At 43.7% G+C, this 16,121-nt stretch overlaps 1 protein-coding gene across 1 annotated transcript in view; it reads right to left on the bottom strand.

Annotated features, from left to right (window-relative positions):
- Nucleotides 1-669: 669 nt before the first annotated feature.
- The window catches only part of LOC120841721 (parathyroid hormone/parathyroid hormone-related peptide receptor-like), a 294,650-nt gene continuing 279,198 nt past the window's right edge, over nt 670-16,121 (bottom strand). Inside the window, exons 11-13 of the mRNA XM_040212683.1 lie at nt 16,070-16,111; nt 9,625-9,781; nt 670-974 (exon numbers count right to left, since the gene is read on the bottom strand). Of these exons, the coding sequence (XP_040068617.1) occupies nt 670-974; nt 9,625-9,781; nt 16,070-16,111 (504 nt within the window). The remainder of the gene's footprint in view (nt 975-9,624; nt 9,782-16,069; nt 16,112-16,121) is intronic.

The raw sequence follows: 16,121 nt of genomic DNA, 5'->3' as shown, positions 1-16,121 counted from the left end.
TGTGTATTCGATTTCACTCAAGTTTGAGCTTAAAACTTTGTGGTGACAACAATTGACGGTATTCAAGCATTGCCTCCTTGATGTTTGGAGGAAGATGCGGTGAGAACTTTCTCACCACAGATAAACAGCCTGAGAAATTGGACTTGCTTTCTGCTAAATCATCGTGCACAGTACCCTTATTTTCACAACAATCCACACTCAGCTTTGTCAACTTAAACGTTCAGAGGTGGTTGGTTTTTCCCAGGCCATTCACTTTTCTTAAAAGCGAATTAGCACTGGGTTGGCGGTGAAAATGCTCTCAGATCAATTAATATACGATCAACTCTTGAGGCAAAATATTTCCAGCATAATTCTGCAAACGGCAATAGTGTGACATGACATTCTTGCGTACTCATAACGACGGGATGACTTTTCGTTTTCTCAGAAGTCGAGCTGGTTCAACCGGTTTCCAACCCCACTTTATAACACAGCCACTTTGACTGACATTGATGGTTGGTCACAGTTCTCCACAACCTTTTTGCGGTCATGATTGTCCCGACGTGGTTACCTAGATCACTGAACGCAGGCCAATTCGACGTTTTCATCAACAAGGGGGCAGTGGCGTGGTTCAGTCAGTCGTCTGGGGATCACTGTACACAGTCCGTGAAAGCCACGAAAAAGGGCTTAACCTCAAAGGCAGGTTTCTTTCTGGATGACCCCTTCGAGAAGGTTGTCTTCGCTCGTATCGGCTGGTGCACCGCCGTCCGAGTCGGCATCGTGGCACTCCCAGCGGATCGGACAGCTTCCGTTGAGTTTTCGCTGGCTGCCTGTCTTGTCCTCGGGCGTCCGCTTGGCTGGGTCCTGGTACTCTGGAATGGACATCCTCTTGACCGCACCCAGCGACCCCTGGTCGGCGTTGCTCAGTAGTCGCTGGCTCATCCTACTCTTGATTGAGTTTGGAGAGGGGCTCTTGGCTACGCCTTCTCTCCTGTCCACTGTGTACAAAACAAACGAAAAAAGAAAGGGAAGGTGCGTTAGGAAGATGATACAGGAGTGTAACTGCAACCCATTGCCGTAAACAAGTGTGAGGATGTGAGTTTGTTAGTAATTGAAAGGGAGCTCTCGTGCAGCAAACCTAAAGACAGCCGCTTCTCATTGGGCGTGATTCCTTAATTAGTGCTCAAACGATGCCAATTATCAGTGTAAAATACAGGCTAAAGGTAGTGCAGTCCATATTAAGAGTGCACAAATGGCGTTTCAAATTAAATAACGCAGATTTCTCTAGCGTCAACACTGCCAAGAGAACGGGATTATTTCGTGGATTTCTCTTTCACAAAGAATGCTGTGAATTACGCGGAGCGTTTTGATTCGCACCGTTATTGGCACAACCCTAGTGCAGACCAAACATAAACAGAACACGCCAATCATGTCTCAACTCGTGGGAACACAGTCCTGTTCGTAGCAGAAAAGCTACGTCACAACGTAGCGCACAGTGGAACAGCCTCGCGCAGGGCATGCCGCTTGTTCAATGTCAAAATTACGGGTGGACGGTAAACATTGCACTTTAAACTGCTGCCTATGCATCGTAATGCGAATGGGTAGCGACAAGCGTAAGTATCTAGGCAGTCAAAAAGGGTACGGTGTCCCCAATTCAGCCGCGACTAGGACCCTAAGCAAGCGTCTTCCACTGCACGGGCTGTTTTATTCAGCTCCACGACGTCCTGGAGCAGATCTTCGGCCGCTTCTAGTATAAAGGTCCCATTAAACAAAACATCGTTCTCGTTCTCAGTATATACTTGGTAAGCAATGCACATTATTTTTAATGCATCACTTGCGATAAACTGATGACGTTTTCGTGTATATTGTGCACCTTTTAGTAAATCTTTCACGTAATTGAATTTTACACATATATTTAGATATGTACCCGTATCAAATTAAAAGCCACCCAACTACGAGTGAACCCTACTTCTGACCAAATATGCTCGTAATCGTTTTAATCTTTATGATTTATTCAAAGTCGTTTTGATGAAATTTGTTTCATAAACGGGCATGCGGGTTGTAAACTAGAGAGTTTACAGCAAAAAATCGCCTTGATGAATATAGAAAACACAGGTTATTTGACTACTTACTAATTACTCTAGGTTTTAAAAATGTAAAACAAAAACTTTTGTGTTAGTAGGTGTAACCAGGGTTTACCAACTGATCCAAGAATCATAACATGTGGAGCTAACGACAATTGCTACATCATGCAGACAACTTGATTACTTTCGATAAGGGGTGCATTGTAATCGGCAGAAGGCATTAGAACGGCAGTGGGGGCTTTTGAGATCACTGTGAAAATATGAAGATATCTGTTGCTGTCATTCGGCTAATATTGGGGATGCTGTTAATTAATAGTTTGTTCCTTAATCATCCTACCGAGAAGCGTGTCTTAATTTTTTTTTTGCCATGACGAAGTTTTGAAGGTTTACAACTGTCATAATCACCATCATCATCATCATCATTGTCGGTTTATTTTATATGCTCATCAGCAGCGAAATTGCCCTGATTATGCTCGACTAAAAGAGAATTGGATATGTTGATGTTCATTCATTTTATTGTTATACAAAATTCTTTTTCAGTTATGAAACCAGGAATAACTGTGTAATTAACCCATTGACGGTCTAGTTAGTTTTTTTTTCTCGAAAAGGTGTTTCCCAGTGTCGTGCTTTGTTTCTCAAACAAATATTATAAAGAAAGCTAAATGCACCGGCTTTTCGCTAATAATTTAGTGGGAACACATAGAGTGCTAGCACCCAGTTAAGGTTTAGAAGGATCAAATTAAAATATTGAAGGCCAAAAGTTGTCACTTATTTTCTTCCATTTGATCTTAATTTGGTACATCCGCTTCAGCTACATTCCAGAGGCTTAAGATTTCTAAACGGAGGTACACGTTACAGAGCTTCTCCGTTGAATGATGAATCTTCAGCCTCTGACTTTAATTCCTAAACGCATTATCAATCTGCATCGAAAGAGTCACTGCTTCCATTGTCCCTACCGCCAAAGTGGCCGGTATATGAAGTGATCATCACTGCACGGAGCGTCTAATATAAAAAAAAAAAACATAAATATCCTAGCAAAGCGACACACCATGGGAATAATAACGTTTATTGGATCACCGAAGACGTAACAGATAGCCACACCCCCGTTGGTTTGCTCAGCTTTGCGGTTAGCTGGGCTCATTGAAATATGTGATTGACGCAGTAAATCTATGGCGACGACCGTCTAATGATTCACAAAAGGAAATAGCAGCAAAACTGAATGACAGGTAAAAACAGTATACACAAAATAACTTACACAAAACTCACAACAAATGTCTTGTTTAGAATACATAATAAATAATCAAGTATTAGTCGAAGAAGATGTAAACGCCTGAATTGAAGATATTGATACCGATTCTATTGAAGGCGTTAAAGCAAGGCTCAATGCGATTCTTTAGACACGTTAGCTTTATTTTTCATATGAGAAACAGAAAGTAAACCTCAATATTACTCACGGTACGGAGATACAGTCGACGAAAGCGAGACGTCTCTAAGCACAGGGTTGAGCTCGCGGGCTTCGGGGTATTCTTTACCTCGGAACAAAAAGATTCGGTGCTTAGTACATCTGGTAAAAAAGTCGCTGGGTAGACAATAGTATCCATAAATAAGGGAAGACATTTGTAAAGGACAAGGCTCATAATTCACAGCCTAGATTTGCCCCCGGTAGAGCCTGCGACACCTGCGGACCTACCTTTTGTCAGTATGATTATATAGCATCTAATAAAAACCGTTATCAAATATCCTTCATCATTGGAACCTATGCAATCTCGAGCTCCAGGAGATATTGCCTATCGGTTCGCTTGTAGAAGTTGCGCCCTTTGAAGGTTCGCTTTCAAGGGGCGCGTTCGTACATCCACAAAGGTCGTTCGAGGTTGACTGGGAATCAATATTTTTACGAAGAAGTTTTTAAAATAAATCACCAAGTACAAAACTATCTAATTTTAGAAACTCCTGCATGCCCATCCAGACCTCGCTGCCTTCGTTTTAGCAGCACCCTGATTATCTTGCGGTAGAAAGAACTGGAATGCATGACAGCAGTCGAAGGAACCTGTCTGTGCCATTCATTTTTCAGCAGCTGTCGTCCTTCTCCAAACTGTCGACAGCATGTTTACATTCTTTACCGGGATTGAGAATGTTCCCCTTAATGCGCTTGCTACACTTCCAGATGATTTACCTTTATCCTTGCCAATAAATATGAGTATGCACCACTGTTCCACAGGTACAGACACAATTTTCGCCGCCATGATAGCCGAAAACCTTGCACATGCTTCAAATATGACATTCAAGTTGCAGGATATTCAAGAAGAATTGCATTAACGTTCTCCGCGAGATTGATTATATTTAGGGTTCTGCGCTTTCGGTTTTTATTTTTTCAAAATTCGGCGTACTTTTTTCGGTGTTTATTTTAAAATTTAATTTTCGTTTTTTTTCGGTGTATACTTATTCCCCAAAAAGTTTACCAGTTTTTCTGGGTGAAATCAAAGGAACACCATCGGACACCGAATCACATGATCCTTGTAGCCGTGATATTTGTGATCACTCAAAAAATAACGGCACATATACATACGTGGTCTTCGCTACAACGAAGACCACGTATGGGAAGATCAGGACACACCTCAGAAACGTAGAATTCGCGGACGTAATCTTCAGCGCGCTTCTTTTCCTTCCCATTCTGACGACATGACCGTCTGAGGTGATGACCGTACAAAAACGAACGGAATGGCAAAAAAAAATTATTGTATTTATGTATTTATTTACAGGGAACTTTGAGAAAGGGTGTTAAGAAAGGCTTCAAAGGCTTTCCTCGATGTCCTCTGAAGTGCATGAAGCTAAAAACCTTACAATAGCCCACATCCGAGCTTTTTTTAGGACGAACTTGACACACAAAGCCCGACCACAGAAAGGACACAGATGTCCCGCGAAGGCCGATTTAAGACCTCTTTTGTTGCATGTTGAACCTTGGAAGAGGGCAATCGCGAAGACGTCACACAGTGTCGAACCTCACACAGTGTCGAGCCCCCTCACTCTATACCCCTCCCCCACCCACCTCGACGCGGCCGTAAAAACTGACCTTTTTCGGTTAAAACCGAATTTTAGAAAACGAATTAGACGTACTGTTATCGGTTTTTATCGATTTAAACCAAAAACGCTGAACCTACAAACTGATCTTTTTCGGTTAAAACCGAATTTTCGAAAATGGATTCGACGTACTTTTATCGGTTTTTATCGGTTTAAACCGAAAACTCCGAACCCTAATTATATTGCACTTATTCAGGTTTCTTATAAGCAAAAGTTCCGGTAAACATTTGTAGATCCTTTGAACATGCTCCCCTCTCCTCGTGTATTTCTCTTTTGATTTGTCGTTCTTAACAATGTCTTAGTCGCCACTAAACTGTATGTGAAAGATTATGTTTATGCCCGTCTCTTTCTTCAGTTATGCCTGTGCTACTTGACAATATAATGACCTCCAAGGAAGAACAGCGCGCGGCGCATAATTGTACGCTGCCGAAAAGACGTGAATACAACAAGGATCTAGCCTCCAGAGCAACGTTAAAGCTACCATATTAATTTTGGGAGGGAACGTGGCTCTCGCTCGCTGGATTTCATGGCATATTCAATTAACACGTATAATACGGCACATCCCATCACATCACAGACGTTATATGAAGCAGTGCCAGCGCTGTTTGTTATTAGAGCTATAAGAGCTTAAATAACGTATCTAAGTGCCAATGATTTTAAGAGTTGCGATTTTCATTAGCTTCACAAGTGGTAGTTCCAAACCTAATAAAACGTCAAAAAAGAAAGAGCCTACACAAGCGAGAATTTACATCAGGTTACGATATAATTACACCTAAAATAAATCTATCGGTGTTTTCTCTCGAAGCGTCACGAGGTTCCTGGTTCGACTTGCTAGAAATAGCGTCTCAGCTGTGACTGTGGGAAAGAAAGCAATGCCAAAGCCAGCGATTGACCTAAGCTGGACTCAAGCCGCGCCTCAAGACAGGCGCGCGCCCCACCCTTCGCACTGCTTTTTTTTTCACTCAGTATCAGCTGAGACGCTGTTCTAGCAAGCCGTCCCTGGTCCCTGTTCAAATTAATTTACCAGTCTTTTCCAAAGCTGAAAACATTATGCATCAAAACAAGGAACTTCAATAGGCGACACAAATAAAGCCTTCATTTTTTTTAATTGAAAAAAAGCAAAAAAAACAAAACAAGAAAACATTAGAGATAACACCTTGAGTAAACTGACGACGCTTATCGAACCATGCCGAATCAGATGACAAAACAAAATTATTTATACAATCCTGCTCAGTATGCTCAAGGCTACGTACGTTTTATTGCTTCGTTTTCCGTCATTAACTTCTCGTCTCGTAGTGTATTTTTAGTTTAACACGGAGATTGACAGTTCTCTCAAAAATGTCTTCTCTTTTCTGCCGAGAAGTTGGGTAATACAATCAGACAATAACGTAATTTGGCTCGTGCTGTATTGTGAATACAAGCCGGCAAATTCTGCTCGATTTGCGGCGGTGGAAGGACTCGCACCTGTTCAGATTGCGCTGCCCTGCCATTTTTCCTAATCCCACGACGTCGAGGAGCAAGAAAATACGACGATGCGTAAACAGGTCGTTTTGGGCGTTGCCACGTGGGTAGTGTGGGTCTATGCGGATGTATACACATAATATAAATAAACGTAAATGTGAGTGCCGAAAGCATTCCCATCCCCTGCTCAACAAATGCCGACGATGCTTGCTCGGTAGGACCGAGCGAGCCACCTGTATTCCTCTGGGATTAAGGATTTTCTCGGGTTCGCCAGGCCGACACTTAGGATTTGTTTGTGAGACTATTTACTTCAAATCGTTCTTAGAAAAAGCTTGTTCGTAATTGCAGCAAGATAGGTGACAAACAGAACGGGGACAGGCACTCGCTTCCGAAATTGCACTCTTGCTGCTCGGCGGAGTTAGTCATAAATCTCCATTTCGTGTCGCGCTATTAGGCTATATGTGCACATGTGTGATACCAATACTGTGTTCTTTTGTTTGCATCTGTGAGATGGGTTCATCAAGGTAATATTGTATCGGATTTTTTTCTTATTATTTGCTTATAATGCTAGCAATAACAATAAGAGTCTTACTACCCCAACACAATTAGCTAAAATCACAAATAAATACGACTCCCAAAACCTTTAATCTGGCGACTTGAATTATATGTGATCGGGGGATCTCGCTTCATTGTACGCGCCGTACGGAAAAATCCATAATGAGGTAGCACATTGCGTTGAGGGTTGTAAACAGCTCGTTGATTGAAGTTTTCTTCTTCAACTAAAATCTATCCCCAAATTATTTGGTGATTTAATTTAGTGTCAGAATACATCTCATTCAACATTTTTCTGAGGATTCACGTATATGTTTAATACATCCATAAAACCCATCTGCTCGAAACCGAAACCGAAACACGAGCATTCAAGATCATGTGCGAAAGTCACGTAACTACACTCAAACGCGTTTTTTTTTTTTTTCCGTCAGCTTTTTTGGCCTTTGAAGCAGACAACAACAAACTTACGTGAACCGCTTGTCGTGCGATTATTTAACACTTATATTCCTCCCGCTCGATGCTCTGCGCATGGCGGGTACCACGAAAGACAGTTCCGAAGCAGCGGCCCCACGTCCGTCGCAATGATGGTCCGTCGTGCCCCGCTATCGCGTCGTTTAGCCCATGGTACGTCGCCATATTTAGAGCGACGTGCACATGTACAGTGCTTCTGAAACTTAACGCCGCCACTCGGTTACCCAACTATTTATTTATTGCCGGCTACTCAGTGTTAAATTAGTCACTGTAGCAGATGGAACCATTACCTTAGGAAAAATTGTTATCGGGAAGTCGACACTTTTTCACATAGTTTGAGCGGTAAGCCCAGAAATAGCGCAAAAAGTGCCAGAAACGGACCATCCCGTGGCGGCGTTAAGTTTGGGGTGAGCTGTACTTCTTTGATCTGTGCAGAAAAAAAAAAAAACTTTCTTTTTTTCCGGAAGCTTATTTGCATCTTTTTGGATGCCAAAAAATAGCGTTATCATTATTTTCTATTTTTAATATTGCATTTAGGTCTTAGATAACCCGCGAATTTGAGTATATTTTTTACAGATAGTTTCAACTCCACGTGAACATGGAAACAACAGTGAGCGCGACTGAAACAGGCCAATTTTCCACGGGCTGTTTTCGGGCGGATAGAAAACTATTTTCTAGGCGCAAATTGTGTTATAAGTCGTTGGGCTCTTACAAGTCATGTTCAAATAAAAATGCCGGCAAGCATAGATACCCTAGAAAAGTCTTTAAGATTTCAAAGAATTAACCAATCAAGACCAAGGGCGCAATAGGAAGGAAATTCCCGCCCCGCAGAAATTTAAATGCCTTTGTGAGGGGGGGGGGGGGGAGGGGGTAGGCGACTACTCACGAGCCAATCTGAAAGCCAGCGGTGCGATACCTCTTGGCTAGGATCCCACGGAAAAGACACGTCTCACGCAAATGAGGCAACATAGCATTTTTCGCCTCCCGTAAGTATGCACATCGTTAAGACCAGAGACGACGGAAAGAATGGTGACAGGACACACGTCTCATTAGTGAGTTTTAGTAGTGCGTGCGTATGAAAAACGCAAGCCCTGTGCGTCTGCGTTAGCTTTCCACAGTTCGACTGAAGCCTTGGATTTGTGCATGGCGACTTCGCGCATGCGCAGCATGGAGAACGCAACGCTAGAGCAAACGCACAGCGCTTGCGTTTGCTCGTATACCCAATGCTAAAACTCAGTGTTGAGACGTGTGAGCTGTCCCCATTCTTTCTGTCGTCTCGGGTCTTAATGGTGGCCAACCTCAACCAGCTCGCCTGCTTACTAGCGTTATCATCCCGTAAGTATGCCCGATAAAAATAGTGACTTTTAGCAAACCGTTACCGTGTTCCGCGTACCGCAGTACAGGAGCCTTTAGAGCCTGCTTTTAAGCAGGCGCCCAAGTGATACCGTGACCGCGGAGCGCGCGATTAAAAACGTAATTTAAGGCTCCGGCAGCTGCGGTACGCGGAACACGGTAAAGGTTTGCTAAAAGTGCCACTGGCCGCCGCCATGTCTTTGCTAGTCCGGACAAGCCCGTACAATTTCAAGCTTGCCAAAGCTACGTTCACGCGCAAGCTGCACGTGCTTGCACTTGTGGGGTAGCCGTCGGGGTGACATGCTTGCAATTGTCCATAAAGCGCGAAAGGGCTTGCGGAGTACCGGGTACTGCAATTGGAATGCAAAAAAAAATTATCTAGCAAACTTTTCTTGTGTCTTTGAATTGGTTGCTTTTCACAACCATTTTTTTTTTTTTTTATAAATGGACTTTTCATTTAGTTTATGATAGAAACGGGCAGAATGTAAAACCTCAGACGATGAAAAAATAAGAAAATTGGATAGGCGACCATTATCTGAAAGTCATATAATAAATGTAAGGCAGTATTTCAGGAGCGGTCGACCAAGTGTTTTTAGAAGTGCGCTCGGTGTTGCGGAAGCGAGGCCAGCCGTGTCTGCGCGGTGCTCACCGGAGTGCAGCGATTGGATGGAACTCCGACCTCTGCTGAGGAAAGTGACCGACTGGGTGAAGAGCGAGTGCCGGTGCTGCAGCTGCTTGTCCCCGCAGCCCGGACCGCGACGGTCGCAGCGCCATCTCTGGAACAACTTGCGCAGCTCCGCCTGCACCTGGGGCGCCAAGAAACGCGAGCAGTCAGCGCGGAACGCTTCTTTGGGCAGACGCCCAGTTAGCGAAAATGAAACAAAAGACCCTTTGGTAATGCACTTCCTGCCCGAAGACAATTAATGATGATACAGGTTACATAAACGGTACCGATGATAAAGGACATGTGCTACGTTATTCTTATATTGCAGTTATTAGGATAATCTAGGTGTTATAGAAGGGGACGCATACACACAGCATGAACTATATTTACATCAGAGTATAAGTTTATCACAGATAAAACTCAATGAGCTTAGAAATAGAGTTATTACAGTAGTATAAAAGGTTACATATAAACTTGCAGCTTCAAAAAAAAAATACATCGAAAATTCAATTTTTATTTTGTCATTGGGCAAGCTGTCCTCGTCTCGACAGATCCCGAAAAAAGATAAGATTGGAAAACGTCGGTTCCGCATTTGAACGAATGACATTTCTTCCTTTTGATCGTGTCTCTTGTGCCCAAGACTAGCGCGTCTTGAAAATATATTTAGATTGATAAATACCTGTGGAGTTACGAAAATTATTAAGTAAAAGTCGACGTTGTCGCCGTTCCGCCATTGTCAAGTCTACTACATTACAATAGTAACTGACAACTCAATTATGGAAGAAAGTACGCTGCGAATTTGGAACAGAACATGTTATTAGTGCTCCACAGTCAACAAGATCGGGGCACTAGCAGATAAGAACAGAAAGGAACGAATCATGAAATAAGAAGCGTCAACGCATCCGGCAACACCCTGCCTTTCTTATGCTCTCACTTACTCTCAGTTACGCTCTCGAGGATAACTCGGTGAGAAGCTAATATTCGCACTACCTAGGATGGTACCTGGAGGCTGGAACGCGTCTCCGACTGGCTGTCAACCACGTTAAAAAAGTAGTCCGTCGATTTTCGCGCGATGACGTCATAGGAAGTGTCACGCTGTCGCCGGCAGCGATCCTGGTGGCATCATAGAAGCGGCGATGGATGCGGCTAAATTATTGTCTGCTGTTTCTGTTGACTGCTATAGGGGGGAGGAGGGGGGGGGGGGGGGGGGCTCGTCAGAGGGCTTTTTTGCCTTCTTTTGCTGCAGCCCCCCAGACATATGTATGACGCATGTATATCTGAAATAAACTATTCTATTCTATTCTCTTCAGACGCCTGTTTCGCTCCAGGTCGCTCTCCAGCTCGACAGCCCACGGAAGCTTTGGGCAGCCAGGAGTCGGGCCGCCGTAACGTCAGCGACACTAACGTTCGCTTGTACGTTTCGCCATCCGATGGCAAGGCACCCAGGTTTTTGATACGTCACTTGTCGCCACTTTGGGACCACTTTCGATGCAAGGGCGGAATGGTACAGGAAAGACGTCAGGCGGAGATGCGTTCCGGGCACCGTACCAGGGGGAAGAAGGAGGGAAAGGGAATGCGCCACAGCATGGAGGCGGACATGATAAAGACGCGTGTGTTGTTGGACATTTACAACTTTATTTTATGCGAGACAAAGGGCACATACTTGTCATCTAATGTGCTGTTTAGATAAATGTACACTTCCATTCCAGCTCATTTGTTTGGTTTCGTTTTTTTCCCGTCATGTGATCACGCACAGGCATTTGCCTGTTGTTTTGTTCACATCGGCCAGGTCACCGTCTCGGCGAGTCATATCTGCGAAGTGCGACTCAAGGGCTCGTTGGAGCTTATCAGAAGTATCTTATAAGATAAGTATATCGTGAAACATGCGAGAATCGTCGTAGCGGTGACTTCTTGTTTTAACCTTTTTTTTTTTTTTTTTTTTGTAGTTGCACATTTGGACTCGAGCTCATGCACCCTAACAAGGGCCTCCTTGTTGGCCTGCTTCCAGTATGAGTACGCTTCCTTTATGACACTGAGCTGAAAGCACAAGCCCGTAGACATGATACTCCTGGTGCTCGAGTGCAATGCAGCCTGGGCGCATTACAAAGGAGCTCGAGCACGCTCTAAATTCACTCGATGACTAGCGATAATATCAGACAGCTGAAAAACTTCCACGTCGCTCCTGTATTTTTCATTCGAAGGTATAGCTGTTCGAGATGTCTTAAAACATTCAGCAAGTTTCAGTAATGTGCCCAAACCTGATACAGCTTCGTAGCAGGCGGAAATCAGACAAGTGGATATCATTTCGTCTAATGTGCACTGTTGCTTCCCAGGCGTCCCCAAAACTTTCCTAGTCCTTCATTTACTCAGCTACACTTTTTGAGTAAACCTAATTAACCAACCTGTTCTTTGTGGCTAGGGTCAAGTAATCAGTGTAGCTTGCAGTCGTAGTCACAACTTCCAGGAAAAGCAAGTGATTTTAGCTGAGCAGTTTTAATTATGTGCTCATTTTATCCCTGTGGAATTTTACTTAACCCAAGGCATCTTGCACTAATCTTTTGAAATTACCACTATACATGCGTACATAACATTCAAAAAGGAACCCGATGACTTGTGCCTCTAAATACGAGGCAGGTAACTGCATTTTTTCATAGCAGGTCATCATTACAAGGTGCGACCGTACTGTTGCGGTTTATGTACCCAAAGAAATTCTAAGTCACAAGCGCGTATAGCGTGACCAGGGTTGCAACTGAAGGCCCCTATCGCCCAAATTGATCATATATTATCACGCGGGAATGCGATATACAATTCCAAGTTTCAGACAAATAAGGAATGGCCAGTGCATAGATGCAAGGATTGGTGCTTCAAAGAAGTCAATCGGCGCAGGATGTTGGTCCTGTTAATATGGAAGCCCGTTAATGAAAGCCCAGTTTTGGAAGGTGACAAGGATATGCCAAGTGTTTTCAGTGTATTGATGAGTCTAGCTCATTGTACCTAATGAAAAACAGTCTCAGATGGTGGGCTATTTGTTTTTAGTGTCATGACGCGTGAAGGCGCACTTTGGTGATTTAGTGTGCCCGGTGCGTTGATGTCGCTCGTTAGTTTATGCACAGCTGGCTCAGAAACTACGTAAGACTTATTTTATTTTGATAATTTGTTTCAAGTATTGTGTAGAGTACTGTAACCCTCCAGTAGATGTGATTATATTACTTGATAAAATTATTCTGATGAGTTTCAATCCTAGAACAATTAATGTATGTCAAAAGATGTTTGCAATTGGTGGTTTATTTTTGTTTTTTAGTAATATTGGGAGTGTTAGAGGCCTTGCCATATGTTACTAATAACTGAGCTTGATATCAAGGATGCCTGCTTGGCAATTTACATTAAAGGGTGTTGAGAGTAGCATTATACAGAGCCGGTGGATGAATACAAATGCTTCTCTTAATATTTATTAGTCCATGGATTAACTATGAGTTTCTCGCGTTATGACACTGGAGCATGGGGAGGGATATCACAGATACAAAGATTCGAAGCTTCAAAGATGTGTTCAGTTTTCTTTGTGCCGTCCATCCCTGACCTTCAGACAAGGTTTATGATGTCTGTTCTCAACCAGGTTGCTTTCATACTTGCTGTGACTGCTTATCTTCGGTTCTTTTATCGAAATGCATGCTTTACTTGAATCTAAAACACTTTGTCCCAAAGGTGACACTTTAGGTCTACAATGAAGGCCTACAATCAGAGAAAGCCAAACATAAAGATGGGTAAAAAAGAGGTTTCAAAACGCAACAAGCAACCATCATTCTTCTCTGAAGGCGTCCAGCTTTCCTTCACCTGACATCATTGAATAAAATATGGAGACCTATTTGCTCGATGTCACAATAATGTGTCTAAAAACTTGCATATTGCACAAGAAATGCACCTTGGATCCATGAACAGTGCCGGAGGGGTATCGAGAATGAAAATGTTGGCGATATCAAAATAAATGCTGCATATCTTGATCAAATTATGAACAACTGTGCAGTAGTTCTAAAATGTTATATTTCTTTTTAAGAATCCTATTAGTGGCCAGGTTCAAGGCAAGGAAACAAAATACCTTGAGCGGTATTAGATAGAAAGTCATCCAGGCGTTCGCTCTGTCTGATTTACAAAACACGGCAGCATAAGCAGGAGTACTCACTGCTCACATTATAGGTGCTGGGAATCTTCCATATTGTGATACCAAATGAAAAATAGTTTAATTCGGAAGAAGTCACCTCGCGATCTAGGAACCGTCAACTGACGAGATTTGTACGAACGGTTTGAACTTCAAAAACCGAGGTGCTGCGTCTCTATACACCAAGTGCCTCACAACCATACCACAGACCGTGAACATTCCAGCTCTCCTTCGGATAATAGTATTGCAATGTTGCAGCAAACAGGGTAAAACATCTCTACTACGTGGACTGACGAAGCCTATGCAGTGCATTCGACGGAGAACGAATCCTAGCTTTCGATGTCGCTTCTGAGTGAACCCACTCGCTCAATTCGCCGTTAGAGCACTTCTGGTGGTCTCACAAATACTCTTCCGGCTTTCAGTCACATTGCAGAAGCAGTTGTAGCATGTTTTGGACAGCAGAGCACGCAAAGCGAGAACACCAAAATAACGGTAGGAAATTTAAAATGGGTTGTTGCTAGTGTTGTACAGCGCACTCTTGGTCCAAACAAAACCAAAACAACAAAAACGAAGAATCGCAGGGCAGCCGACGGTATCGGCCGCCATAAAAAAGACGCGCAGGTGGTCAGATTTTCTCGTAAACTCGACGTAAACTTGAAGAGCTACCGGAACATTGGAAACCGATGTTGCTGTCACGGCCGCCACCACGGAGTGCCGCAAAGGGGGAAAAGAACGCATAAGAAACGGTGCCACGCCTCCTCCCCCCCCCCCCCCCCCCAACCCCTACATCGTACCCTAACTATCCGCGACTGAAACGGTGTGTATCTAATCCCTGCTCCTCATTTCAACATGTTCTCGGCCAGACCGCGGACGTTTTCACTGCACGTTTTGAGAGGAGCAAACTCCCCTTTCAACAAAATCGCGCCTTGGACGCTGGGCGTTGTTGTGTGCTTCCTCTGGAATGTCGAATGGGAGCATACATCTGGAGCGTTTTCTCTGGCGGATATTCCGTGAGTACGCAAAATAAGATATGCCACGAGTCTCCTTGTTGTAATGTTGAATATCCCGTATTGTATTAGGAATTCCTCGTAGAACTAAATTTTTTGGGCAATTCATTACTCATCTTGCGAGTCCCAATTAAACATTAACCGTACAATTGCTCAGTTTTATTATTGTCAGCGACCAAGTGAATTCGCGACTTTTGCATATTTTTATGCACGAATATGTTCACAAGGAAGGGGCCGATATAGTGTTTTGAGCCTCAAAACCAGACATATCACGGGAAAAAAGACAGAAGTCATTCCTGGCATTTTCTATTTGTTTTATAAGCAGAGGGTTGCAAAAGTTAACAGAGAAGAGCACTCCTGACACCTCACGAATATTCCAGATACACTCCTGTCACTTCTCCAGTAGATACTAATATGAAGCATCTCTTCTCGTCCCTCATTATTTTGACATATTATCATGCTTGGAATGCCGCCTCGACTAGAGTCCGATTTTGGTTATAGAAAAAGCGACAGAGTTCTCGGCTTATCATTGCACTTCGCGGCACAGCATGCGCGAATCAATTAATGAGACAGTTTCAACTCGCTCGACAGTACACAATCGAGCAATGTTTTGGTGTGAATGTATCATTAAAAGACACACAGCGAGAGAGGTCTCGCGGCCTCTGGTGTGCTTGTCCTTTATACTACTGTACCTACCGGTCGACGCCAGCTTGTGTATGGCAGCCGACGAACTTCCGACTTTCGAACAAAGCGCGGGTTGTTCGAGACTCGCAACGTGAATCAGCGGACTATCCCATTTTCAGCCTGCGTCCAATGTAACCTTGCCGCGGCGCTCCGTTTGTAGTAGACGATCAACTTTTTCCCCTGTCTGTCAGCAGACGACGCTCGCTGTTCTCTTTTTAATGTCTGTCTGCTAATGGGAATTCGAACAGACGAACCGCGCACATCGCTCGCGTTAGCAGACGAATCGTCTACTCAGGCTATTTTTCGCTCGCTCCACGAGATACAAATTATATCTTGCTCCCGCTCTCGTGTTGACCAAAGTCATAACCCTGGTGATAGCGCGACGATAGTAGGACGTCTCGAATTCGTACATCAGCTCAATAGATGGCGTAGCTGACGAAATCCTTGCCCCCACCGAGAAAGCATCACGTTACATGACTGAAATCGCCACCCGTATTCTAAGACACTACAAGTGGAGACGGGATGCAATTTTAAGACTGACGAAGTTTCCGCGAAAGTAAATACACGTACCACAAATTTGACTTACCTCGCCGTTCAAAAAGCAGTAGAGCAGCGCCACCACGAACCCCTGTTTCAGA

This window comes from Ixodes scapularis, unplaced genomic scaffold (genome assembly GCF_016920785.2).
Source record: "Ixodes scapularis isolate PalLabHiFi unplaced genomic scaffold, ASM1692078v2 PGA_scaffold5__190_contigs__length_132052651, whole genome shotgun sequence".
Lineage (NCBI taxonomy): Eukaryota > Metazoa > Arthropoda > Arachnida > Ixodida > Ixodidae > Ixodes > Ixodes scapularis.
Note: the sequence above shows the minus strand (reverse complement) of the source record. Positions and strands in the feature narration are given on the sequence as shown.